Source organism: Lutzomyia longipalpis, chromosome 2 (genome assembly GCF_024334085.1).
Source record: "Lutzomyia longipalpis isolate SR_M1_2022 chromosome 2, ASM2433408v1".
NCBI lineage: Eukaryota > Metazoa > Arthropoda > Insecta > Diptera > Psychodidae > Lutzomyia > Lutzomyia longipalpis.
The window spans coordinates 2,143,346-2,156,416 of NC_074708.1; the positions used below are offsets into that span (position 1 = coordinate 2,143,346).

The 13,071-nt window shown below is 34.0% G+C and overlaps 1 protein-coding gene across 1 annotated transcript; it reads right to left on the minus strand.

The window, feature by feature from the left end:
- Positions 1–2,895: 2,895 nt before the first annotated feature.
- Positions 2,896–8,457, minus strand: LOC129788567 (hemicentin-2). The gene is made up of 7 exons (XM_055824749.1): positions 8,035–8,457; positions 5,789–5,998; positions 5,209–5,478; positions 4,956–5,125; positions 4,517–4,888; positions 3,393–3,504; positions 2,896–3,120 (listed from the first exon to the last, which is right to left on the minus strand). Exons 1-7 carry the CDS (start codon positions 8,192–8,194, stop codon positions 2,930–2,932), a joined length of 1,485 nt encoding a protein of 494 aa, XP_055680724.1. The 5' UTR covers positions 8,195–8,457; the 3' UTR covers positions 2,896–2,929.
- Positions 8,458–13,071: the final 4,614 nt, after the last annotated feature.

A 13,071-nucleotide genomic window follows, 5' to 3' on the forward strand; every position in this document is an offset into this window, starting at 1 on the left:
TGTTGCTGTAGCTGGTGTAAGAACAATATCTTTAGGAACCTGTCTCGCGGGTAAAAATCTGCTAAAAGAAACATAAAGAGTTTCGCGGAGGAAGGCAGAAAAAAAAGAGAAGAAGCAAACAGTACTCATTGACCAATTCCAACGTAATTAATCTAATTTGCGGCAAAGCTGATAAATCCCAATTTGGCGGTGTAATTCTTCACTTTCATGTCCACATCAGGTAAATCGGTGCTCAATTTTCTCTGCAAATAAAGCCCCAGAAGTCAAGGCAGCAATTGCTCCGCGCGGAATTGCTGGTGGAATCTCAAGTGCAAAGCTTCTGCGTAATAAATTATTTATGAACTTCACTTGGAGAGTTCTTTAGTTGCGACGAAACATGCAGAAGTTTATATTGCCTGATGTTCTCTTTCGTCCACTTCGCTGAGAGATTCTGCTGAAGATCATTTCTGGGCAATTTACACACTCAATTCCGGTGACACTAGTTGTGGATTTCCTGCTCCTTTTCGCACTAATAAAAACCTTCTCATACAACGCAGGTGAATCGCCACAGTTAGGCGCCATCATGAGGTATTTATGTGCGAGGGATAATTTTTTTAGCATAAAATATGAAAAGTATTTTTACCTTCCCATAAAATGAATTTCCATTAAAAACAGGATATGAGGGATTCAGGATATTCATTTTTTTCTTCCTTCATTCTTTTTTTCCAAAAATTATATTTTATTCAGAGTTTTTCGGATGCTTTGGTGTCCTTTAGGGCTATTTTTTTTATTCCCAAAAGCTGGTTAGAATTTATAATTAAAATTTGCTCACATATATACATTGCACTGAGCATTAAACTAATTTTAAATTAATTTGTTATTTGATTAGTATTTTATGATGATTAATTAATTAATTAAATTATCATTAAATGCAATTTTGTTATTGATAAGTACCTGCAAATGTATTTAACAGAAAATGATTAAATTGAAACGTTTAGGTTGAAAAGGGGTTCGCTCTGTTTAGATGTTACGGTTAAACACTCCTCTACAAATTCTGAAAGTTCAAGCTTTCCTCTAGAAGTAAAAAAAATCAAGGGGTGTTTATCTAAGGAATTTTCTTGAAAGAAAATATTCTATTGCTAAAAATTACATCAAAAAAAATTATTAAAAGAATTTTCAAACATTAAAAAACGTTCAACGTTAGAAGAAAAATCGACTAGTATTTAAAAGAAACGTCAAAGAATTGAAAAAGTTTATAAAATTTCAAACATTAAAGAAAAATTCGTTGAATATTAAAAACAAGAATCGTTAAACGTCAAATAATAATGTAGAAGAAATATCAATCGTTAAAAAAAAGCTTCAGACGTTAGAAAAAAATGATAAAAATTTAGAAAAAAAAATTAAACGTTAGAAAACAAAGACAAACGCTAAAAAGAATCGTCAATCTTTCAAAAGAAGTGTCAGGCGTTAAAAGAAATGCCTAATCTAAGAAAATTAAAGTCAAACGTTAAAAATAATCGTTAAACATTTAAAAATTAACATTAAGAAATTAAGAAGAAAATAGAGAACAAAACAAAATTCATCCTCACGAATTTTTTGCCAAATTTACCCCTCTCTTCCCTATACAGACATTATTTTTTTTCCCTTTTTAACCCATTTCTTAAATTCCTATGCAATTCAAACTAAAGAGTCAAATTGAAATATTATCATTTTTAATTGCAAATATTTTAATATCTATATATACATAATTTTCATAATTCATCTTCCGAGTAATTTTCTGATGATGAAAAAGAAATGTTAATGAACATTCCTAATTTAATCGTAATGGAAGTTCTCATCAGTTTGAAGTGTTTTCTGGGTGCAAAGTGGAAATGACGGAAATGGCTTTTATATGCTAAAATGCCTTTTGAACATCCTGCAATTAAATATAGTCACGCAATGCATATTTTCTGCATTTTAGAATTTTTATTTAATTTAGTTTTACTTTTTTGTTGCATTTTTTTTAAATTTTCAAATACTTTTGATATTTTGCTGATTCTCTACAAATTTTCACTGCAGATTAATTCTTTGAATGGGGATCAACATCGAATGCATTGATTTTCAAATCATTTCCTGTGAAATAAACATCAAAAATTGTACCTCAACGTGAAATGATGGAGATTTGTACAAAAAATAATGTTGATTGCATGCACGTCATGCTTGCAACGAATTAAATAATTCCCCCAAAAACTCCCACGAGAGATAATATCGGATATATATATCAGGGATAATTTAATAGTCCTACAGGAAAGGGTGGGGGGAGGATTACATATGCAACATAGCAAATATACATATTTATATGTACAGGAACTTTTCCACTTTGTTGCGAATTAATTTTCCCTCTCATGCGAAGAGGAATTTAAACATTTTCATGCTAAACTCCTTCAGTGACTTTTCCACGATAAATTTCCTTCCTTGAAACTATTTTAGTAGGGGAGACCGGGGCTAATAAAGTCACTTAAGGGTTTGGAAAAAGCTTAAAATATCATATTTCCTAGCTAGATAGAACAAAATGATCTGAGAAAGAATTGTAGTGCAGTAAATTTCCTAAAGAAATGAGCTATACATTTCGCTTTATCTGTTTGGGAAATATGATATTTTGAGCTTTTTCTAAACCCTTAAGTGACTTTTTAACCCCGGTCTCCCCTAACTCTTTTGGGATTTGTGCAATTTTAAATTAAATTCCTTCAGGAGCCGCCGGATGCGACGTTTTGCAACGTGACTTGGGAGCAACAACGCAATAATATCCTTTTCGACAGCACTCCTTATATGCGATATCAACACGTGAATGTTGTTCCAACAAGTGGAAAATTGAAGATGAATTTTCCCACCCTCAGGGGAGAGGATGAGATGCAATTTGTGAAATCAATACATCAATTTATCGTATCTTAACTGCCAATTTAATCTTCTCTCACCACTCTTGGTACAAACTTATCCAATAAACTACGAAACACATCATACTCAAGGTGATTTCTCCACATCTTCCTGCACTCCGGGATGTTGAGTAATCATAATTCCCCGATGAATTTAAATCTGGAATTATATTGTCGTCTATTTGGTCGTAATCAATCGTCTCTGTGGACACAATTGTTGCTTCCTCAACTGTGGGAGATATTTATGGGGGAAATTTATTTAAAAATCAACTGAAATTGAAGGAAAATCCTTCTCAGAGGAATATTTAATCACTACGTCTATTGCTGCTTCAAATTATTGAAAGCTCTACTCAAGAACACAACCAAGCTTAAAGCTCTCTTAAATTATACATACATAGAGCGGGTTTTTTTTTCTTCTTCAAAAAAATTAACAAATTGATTGAATATTTAATAAGAATTTAAAATTTTTGATTTTTAATAATAATAAGGAGATAAACTTACTTTCTCCAGCTGTGGCAAATCTCACAATTTTGCTGATATCACTCCAGCCGTATCGATTGCGAGCCGAGACAACCACCTCGTAAACGCTGCCCGTTGCAAGTCCATGGAGAACCTAAAGAATATTTTATTTAAAGATTAACATTGACTTTTCTATCTGTTCTATGTAATTTTAAATGGTTGTTTGATAAATTTTGTAAAAATGTAAATTTATAAAGATTACAAGAAATGGTTTTTCTTTTAAATCGTTAAAATTGAAGGATTAAAATTTATTAGAAGGAACTTAAGATAAGGTTTTATATTTTTCGTAATTTGTAGCAATTTATTGCGATATTAATTAAAGAAATAATTTTTCAATGAAAGTTTTGAATTTTTGATTTAAAGAAAATCAGAAATATTCCTTTTATCAAACACTTCAAATTATGCTCAATAAAAAGGACATTAAGCACATTGTATAGAGAAAGTTTCTAAAGGAGTTTATTCATTTCTGTATGAAAAATCGTCTCATTCGATGAATTAATCAGGATACTCGTGAAGAAGTAAAAAATCTTCTAACAAATTTTCCACCATTATTCACAAGAATTAGATGAAATAAAACCACCAAAGATATTCCTAAAAATTCATATAATGACGTCGTTATTGATAATTTTAGTTTTATTTTATTTTCTTAACGCATGAAGCATAAAATTATCTTATAAAAATCTATTGAGGAAGCAATAACAAGATAAAAAGCTTCATGAATTGTCAGTAGAAAAAAGCCCAATACTGACGTCATTCACTGTATTTTTTTACAAATTTTGGTGGCTCTTCCTAGCTATCTTCTACTCTCATTGGCGATTTCTTATCTTCTTTTGATCCTTTACAAGATTTCGTATGTCCTGATTATTGCCTCGAACGAAGGATTTACCCATATACCGATGAATAAACTCCTTTAATTAGTCTCTAAATTTAATTAATTAATTGACTTTCATCAATAGGAATTTTTGTGGATTTTCATGTTTGTTGAATTTAATGAGAGTTCTAAAAAATGAATAAAATCCTTTTGAGAACTCTATGAAATTTTTCATTATTCCGTGCATAATGTCCTTTAATAAAATAAAGGGTGATTCAGGATATTTTCAACGTACATATCCAGCCGTATGAATGGGTCCATCGGAAAATTCCCCGGGGATTGTGAGCTCCGTCCAATCAGGCGGTGGAAGGCGTGAATTGGGGGTGAGATTCCCAGTTGGCACCTGCCGGAAGCGCAATTTGTACTCCGCAATTGGCGACAAGGACTCCGTTTGCCAGATTAGATTATGCGTCATTGGGGATGAGGCAATAGTTGATGGTTTGAAGATTGATGGCATTGGGCGTCCCGTGAGCTCGATTATGGCACTCTTGACGCCCACCTTATTTTCCGCTTTGCACTCGTACATGCCCAAATCGATATCCTGAACATTGTCCACAATGAGCAGATGGCGGGAGCGTGTGTGAAGTTGCTCCTGGGACCGTGAAGACTGAAAAAATATATAGATAAGTACACGAGATGTGGCACCTTTCGTGCAAAAATTGTATAGTACGCACCACGACAGTGTCTTGACGGGTGATTTTTCTGTTGCCAAACACAATGGGGGCTGTGTGATGGAACCAGTGGACCACGGCACTTGGCTCAGCCGTGACGGAGCACTCAAGAGTAGCACGAAACCCAATCTTGGTGTGAACGATACTCGCTTCGGCTTTCACTTCCGGTACAACTGTTTAAAGATTTTTTTTTTATATTGCGCGTGAATTTTTTGGGGGAGAGGAATCAGCTGCTTCCTCGGGCAGATATACTCACACTGAACAACGAGGAGTATTCCTGACACTGCTGGTGTGCCGAATCCATTGTCAGCCACACATTCAATGCGACCGGCATCATTGCGACTCTTCACGTCCACCAGCAACCTCCGGCGACTCTCCACGTGATCCGTATCCGTGGCATTGTCTCCTGGACGTCGCCACGTGATGATGGGAAAGGGAACCCCTCGTGCGTCGCAGACAATCTCAAACAGAGCACCCACTTTCATTGCCACCTCACCGCTGGGGTATGAGATCACTGATGGGGGATCTGTTGTGCAGGAAGGAAGTTTGTGATGCATATTGTATGAGCAGCAGAGCGGAAAAGGCGTCGCGCATGGTGTGCAAAAATCAACTATCAAGAATGATTGAGGGTGGATACATAGCACAATACTATACATAGCAACATATATAGCAATAAATAAAATTCTCTTTTTATTTATTTTAATTTCAAAAGGAACCCTCGACTGTTGAGAAAATTCTTCAGGAAATATTCGTTATTCCCTCGTCCAGAAAAAACCGGGAATGATGAATGATTTTTGCACAGGAAGCGCAGGAAATTCCCTCTGAAAATCACTCACACTGAACCTCAATGGCATGGCGTTGGATTGCCAAGCCAAAATCCCCCGCAATTTGGCACAGATACTCCCCCGTGTCCTCTAGCTTCACATTCGTCACTTGCAAGCTTCCATTCCTGAAGAGCTGCACCCTCTCGGGTGGCGTGAAGGCAGCATTCCCCGAATCAGCCAGCAGCAGCTCATCTCGCAGCCACCGAATGTTTGTGTAGGGGCCTGCGGGGTTTGGTAATTGATACAGCCTATCATTTAATGATCAACCCTCCATGCATTTGCCCCCTGTGCTGCCGCACCATTCAGCGTCCGTCATGCTTTTTTGAGCCATTGCGGTGCGTTTTTTTGTGTGTCGTCAAGGGAAGTTGTACAAAAGTTGATTGATTTGGGAGGGAGGGAGGGAAGGGGCACACACCAGCGGATAGGGCGAGGACTCAATAATGTAGATTTATCGATTGTTATATACCCACTTCCACAATTCAATGTTTTTCACCATTTTCAGCTTGTTTATTCAATTATTATTGAGCACATTTCTCGAGGAGACTTCTTGTTTTTTTGGCCTTCCTCGAGGGCGGCAAAAAATACCCGCTCATTTTCACGCGATTTTGTGCCTATATTTTATCGATATATTCCCTATATGGGCTGAGAAATAATAATTTTCAATGTTTGATAGTTCCAGAAAAAATATCTTAAATCCTGGTTTTAAGGGATCTCTCCTGAGAATTCAATTGAAGGAATATTTATTCCCTTAAGTAGATTGTTGATTAAAAGAAAATGTGGGGTAAATGGTTAAAGGAAGGATGCAAAAAAAGGCAAACAGGAGGGGAAAATTGCTTAAGAAGTTATTCGTTAAAGTAATATGAAAAGATCAATGGATTTAATTGATTTTTATTAGACAATGATAAATTTACAGTGAGTGCTCAATACAACGAATGTTAAATTTTCTTTTAAGCAGCTTTAGAAAATTTTCTTTTAATTTACTAAAGTGGTAAATCAATGCTTGAAAAGAAATAAAATAAAAAGCCTTTTTAGTAATACAAAAGTAGCATAAGAACATAAAATTGTTAATTCTACAGCATATAGGTAGTTAAAAGAATGCAGCTCAATTAATTGATTAATTAATAAGCCAAGAAAGAGAGATTTTTTCCAAGCTAACAAATAAGATCGGCACGTTTGAAAACTTTTTATTATCATTCAATTTTTATTCATTAAATTAAATGCAAAGTTAATTAGAAAAGGCAGAGAATTCTTAAATAATTCTTCTCAAATTCTTTCTTTTAGTAAAAATAATTAATCCAATAAATTAATTATTAACGCCAAAATATTAATTTAATTCTGCGAAAATATTTTCTTTAATTTGAAATTCTTTTGTAAAAAAAAATCATTCATTTGTGAAGAATTTTTCTCGTATTTTCTCCCTAAGAAAACTCATTAATCTATTAGTCTAAAAAGCTGATTCTTTGCATTTAATTTCCTCGCTTTCTTAATCCGTTTTAAGTTCTTACGAACCTCTATGAAAGACCTCAAAATAATCTAAAAGAAATTCTCAAATGATTTGAATATTTATCCAACAAAATAAAACATTCGTTATGTAGTGAACTCACTGTAATTTCTGCAGCTTTTCTCAAGCATTTCAATGGGATGTATTTCTATAAAATTTTCTCTACTTTCAGCCAACCGCAATTACCATTGAGAAGAAGAAGAAAATTCCATGGGAAATACTCATTAATTTCCCCAACAAATGTAAAAGAAAAAATCCAGCAAATTACAATTCAAATTGCTCACTAAATCACAAAAAAATATCCTTATTGTCACAAAAGAATTTCTCACACAGAGTAAGAATTTTCAAGGTACCTCATGGCAAAAGGCAAAAGAGGTGAGAACCCCCTTTTGAAGAAAACTCTGCAGAAAAAGACCTCTCATTATTTTTTGCTTCTCAATCTTATAAGAACCAGTTCATTGACGAAGAATTCTTCGGATGGTGAAGCATCTGGTTGGCAAAAGTAATTGCGCCAGAGATGCGATGTAACTGCGGCAATAAGGAGACGTTTCATCCGCCGTGCATAAATTAATATTTATCTCTTTCTTATCTCACAACAATAATCCCCATCAATTGTGGTGACGATTGTGTGAGCAAATCACGCTAAATTGGCAACAATCATTGACGCAAATTCGCGGACATCGCGGTTTTCTAAAGAGGAAGAATCTTCAATTGTTGGAAGATCCTTTTCTTCATTTATTTTTGTTAATTTTCTCACCATTGTGGGAACATGGTAGGAGAACTGTGTCATTTTCCACGGTTTTCACCGTTGTAGGTACACTGGAAAAATCACTCAATTTATGCCCAAAAACCCCGAGAGAATTGAGAGCAGTAAATGCAATTAATCCATGATAGAACTTCACCAACACTTTAAACATTTTTTTCTTATAGTATTATATAAAACTTTCTAATATAAGGCTGTCCTTAGAGGCTAAATATCCTTGAAAAGGCGTTCTTTGTTGTAAAAAAAAGGAGCACAATCACATGGAATTTTTATTTTATTTTTGTAACAAATATCCTGAAGTAGGTCGCCACCTCTTGACCTTCCTACATGAACACGAATAGTGTGTGTGCTAGAGACACGCGACTCGCGGGTATCCGCGACGTCCGCCTTACTCGAGTAACTTCCACTGAATGAATGGACTGGACACGATGGGCGGCCCATCGATTGAGTCTTCGGGGCGCGTTGTTTGAGAGCTCGCGCGCGGGAACATTGTTGTGTTGCTGGATGCCTTAAGTGGGCAACAAAAGGCTTCAATCACACATCATTTCCCGTGGCACAGCGCTCAAAAGAGATCACTAATTGCATTTTTGTCCTCGCGCAGCCTCCACTCCGGGCACCCTCTTCCTTTCATTCCCTGGAAGATTTCTCTTCACTCTCATATGTACATGTAATATTCCCGCCATGACCCTCTTGACCTCTCCTGTCCATTCCCGCGCACCCCAAACACAAAGGAAATTGCCGAAATGTCCAATTTTTACACAATTTTTTATTATTTTCTCTCCTCACACCGAAGGATTTATTTCCATTCAATTGCTTTCATGTGTGTGTGTGTGGTTTCTGTGGTCATAAAAATAGGTATGTTGTGTGTGGTTTTATGGAATAATTTATGTGAACCATTAGCTCTTTTTTTGCATCACACAGAATTAAATAAAAAAAAAAAAACTAAACCAAAGAGGAAAAAAAACATGAGAAAGACGATGGTAAAATGCTGAAGGATATTTTGCCCATTTTGCTGAAGAATTGCAATTTTCCCCTCAAACTGAAGAGAATTATTTTATTTGTGCCTAAGAAGACATCAAAATATTGCAAAAGATATGAGAAGTTGACACATTAATAAGCGCTTCAAAAGGAGTTAGAAAAATACATGTGACATGGTATGTTATGTGCATTTATATACAGTCATGGAAAGAAAAACAAGGACAGTTTGCATATTTCTTTTAAAGCAGTTTTCGCGGTCTTTGGTGATTTTTCTTATAAAAAGGAAAACTTTATTCCTGAAAGATTAAGGAATTTTTCCTCTTTTCATCAACAGCAGATTTATCAAAATCGAATATTCGCTTCGGTTTCTTATTTTATTTTCAAGAATCATTCCACGTTAAACATAGAAACTAATTTTCTCACACCACAGAGATCGTAAAGATTGTCGATCATAAGTTGTCTTCGATGCCATAATAATTATTATGTATTTTTCAGGGAAATAAATTCAAACTTCTTCTTTTTTATTAACTCTCCGCTTGATTTTTTATTCAACTTGATGAAAGGTTCGCATTGAAACGAGGCAAGGAATTTGAGATTTATCACCTTAGATATTCCCGGATTTGATTTATTGGAAGAAATCAATGTGAGATGCTTTAATAGAAGAAAACAATTCTTCTCGATATTCTTGTTTATTTATTTTAATTAGAATGTGTGTTTGTGTAATCTCTTGTGAAAAACGGTATTGAAAATTGATCTGAAGATGCCACTCAAGTCATCTCCGCGGAGTGTTTTTGCTTTTAAAACTCTTTTGAGGAGTTAGTTCTTCACATCTCTGCGCATGGAGAGTTTCTTTTCCATATAGTTTAGTTGTGAAAATGATCAGCAAAAAAAGTTAAGAGAAACAAAAAGAAGAGCAATTATTCGATTTGTAACAATAGATGAGCCCGTGTGGGGGGAAGCAGCAGCAACAAAAAAAGGCGAAGAAAATGAAGAAAGAATGAAAACTCACGAGTGAGGAAAAGAAGATCAACTACGGGGCATGGTATGATGTGAACGAGAGCATAATTGATTGACAATTGATGCTCGGAATCTCACAAGGAGGAGTCCCAGACATCTGGTCAACTGCTGGATCACATTTACGCTTGAGCTCTTGAGGAGGGAGTGTTGGCGCCAAAATGGACTTCATTAATCAGATGATGATGCGCGAGAGCTACAGAAATTTATATCTTTCCTCTTATTCCGTATAAATCCTCCAACTCTTGGGGCGTAATCCTCTTTGCATTTCGCCCCAAGACATTTATGCGGACAACGGAGAGGCAGAATGATGAGCTACTTAACAAACAAGCAGAGAAACAATTAAATAAACATCTACAAGGAGGTAGAGCTTCAAGTGTTGCCATGAGAAGTTCTTTTAAAAGTTTTTCTTTAAATTCTTTCGTTGCCTAAAGAATAAATAAGTTTTTTTTCCTGCTCTATTTTGCTTGTTTATTTTGTAAAGAATTTTAGAAAAATCTTTAACTTTATTTTGCTTTTTGATTTAAGATCTTTTTTTATGTGAAAAAATTATTCAGAAATTTTATTTCAATCAAAATGTTATATAGGTATTATTTCTTCCTGTAAAATAGTATATACAAAACGTTGGATTTAGACTATCTTCTTCTATAATATTTAATTAAAAAACAAGGGGTTAATTAATGCAATATGTATTAGAAAGTGAATAAAAGGGATAAATGGAATATGAAACCTGCTCTAAAGGGCGCAGTAAATTAAGTGTTGTAGAATGTTTCTCTGTGGATATAGATGGGAAAAGGGGCGATGGTGGACGGACAAGGTCACAACTGGGGGTCAAGATCTTCATCTTCATCCAACACCACGTTGCATCAGAGATCATTTTGATGTGAGAATGGTGCAGTGTCGCAGAAAGTGTGCTGAAAAATGACACGAAGGGGATATCAAATGGCAAAACTTTAAAAGAGAGAGAGAGCATTCAATCCCCTCGAGAGTACGTCCATCTACCAACCGTCCAATTTGCGCGCAGAGAAATCACAATGATGTGTTTACATGCTGGCGAATTGAGATGAGAAAATTGGCCAAAATAAACACGATATAGGGAGCACATAGTTGGTGAACTCGGAATAGTTGAAGTGACTTTTCCAATTCAATTCACTTAATTCGATAATTTAATGATCTTCACTGTGACGCGAGATGCTCGTGTTGTGGCCATCAATTGAGCTGGATATTCGATCTGTGATGTGTGACGACGATCTGCGGGAGTTTGGTTTCATTGAAATCGACACTTTGTTCTGTTGCTGTGCCCCGTTTTCCCCCGGCACGAAAGGGGCCTTTGAGAGAAATTGTTGCATTTCATCGGGGCTGTGTGACCCTTAAAGAGAAATTTCTCTGTGTTGTCTCCCTTTTTTTCGGGGGCCAATTATCAAATTTTGCCATCAATTCCCTTTGATTTATTGCGGATAATAATGTGGTTCTTTCGGTTGGTTCTCAATTGAATAAATAGCTCGCGTTATTTTTCAGGGAACTTTTTTGGTTGCTTTATGAATTAAAGAATTCATTTTTGAGTCTAATAAAAATTAGAGGATTTAATGGAAAATTCTAAGGAACTTCTTTTAAAAGAAAAGGAGTCTACTCACCTCTGTCTGTATCATGAAAACAATCATAAAACTTAAACACAAGTTAAATACTTTTTAAGAATAAAAAGGAATTCTTTTATTTTCTCTCACAGATAAACTTTGATGAACTCCTTTTCACACCACCAACTAGAAGACATTCTATGCAAAAATGAAAACCACAAAAACGTCTCAAAAATTAAAAAAATAAAGAAATTAAAACAACTTGCGTGTAGTCATTACGTTTTATTTTCTTGCATCAATAATATATAAGGAAATACATACATATATTGATAAAATATCGATTAAGCAGCAAAAATTGTAATTTGTATATGTATAATATATGATGTATATATGTATATAATAAATATAATGTATAGTTCATAAAACCCTGATCAAAAAATTTCAGGCGTTTTACAATGTTTTTTTTTTATTCCTTTTTTGAAAATCTTTTTTTTTTTCTCTTTAAACGTTTATGATTTTTTTTTATTACTTTTTTCCAACACTTGTAAATTCTAATTTTTTCTTCTTTTCAATTCATCGCCAGGTGTTAAAATTTTTTGTTCATGTAGTGTATATACGAAAAAGAAAACCACTTAAAAATTGCGATCGAAAAACCATCCTAAATACGAGACAAAAATTTATTTTTTTTTGTTATAATTCCTAAAAGATTTTTTTGTGATGATTAATCATCAATTTTTTTTTCATTATTCACTCAAATCGTCGCTTCTAAGATATATTTTTTTTAGTGGTTTTATCAATTTTTTTCCTTTACGTTATCTCAATGTCTAATTTATATATTTTTTTTTGTTTTAAATATAATTTCAATCAAGTTGTGTGTTTGAGTGAGAATAAATGTTGTTTAAAGACCTCTCTACGGGTACTTCTACTTAGGATTCTTTTTTTTTCTTCTTCTCATTTTACATACAGTAAATACGTATTTTTTTCATCTTATTAAATTGTGTTTTTTTTTCTTGCCATTTGCATATTTTTAAAAATCTATATTTTTATTTTTTTTCTCACATTTTTTTCTTTTTTTTTTTCATTTATTATATACTTGGATCATGAACAATAGTAATTTATTATTTTTTTTGTTTTAATTAAATTCGTTAGACAAAGACGACTAAGACACAAGTAATGTTTCACGATTTTCTTTTCTTTTCGTTTCTATTCTTTTTCAACTATTTTCTTGTTTTTTTTTCTTGTTTTTGGAATTAAACTTCTTCCAATATTGAGAAAAAAATTTACCACATCAGCCATCATTAAGCATTGCTCAAATTTTATCCAATCTTGATGATTTCTTGTTTGTTTTTTTTGGTTTATTTGGGCAGTTATGTACATACATAATATAGATAACCTTTCAAGTCTCCAACACTGGTTCTTTCTTTTTCTTAATCTTTGTGTTTTTAATAAGAATTATGCTGAAAGT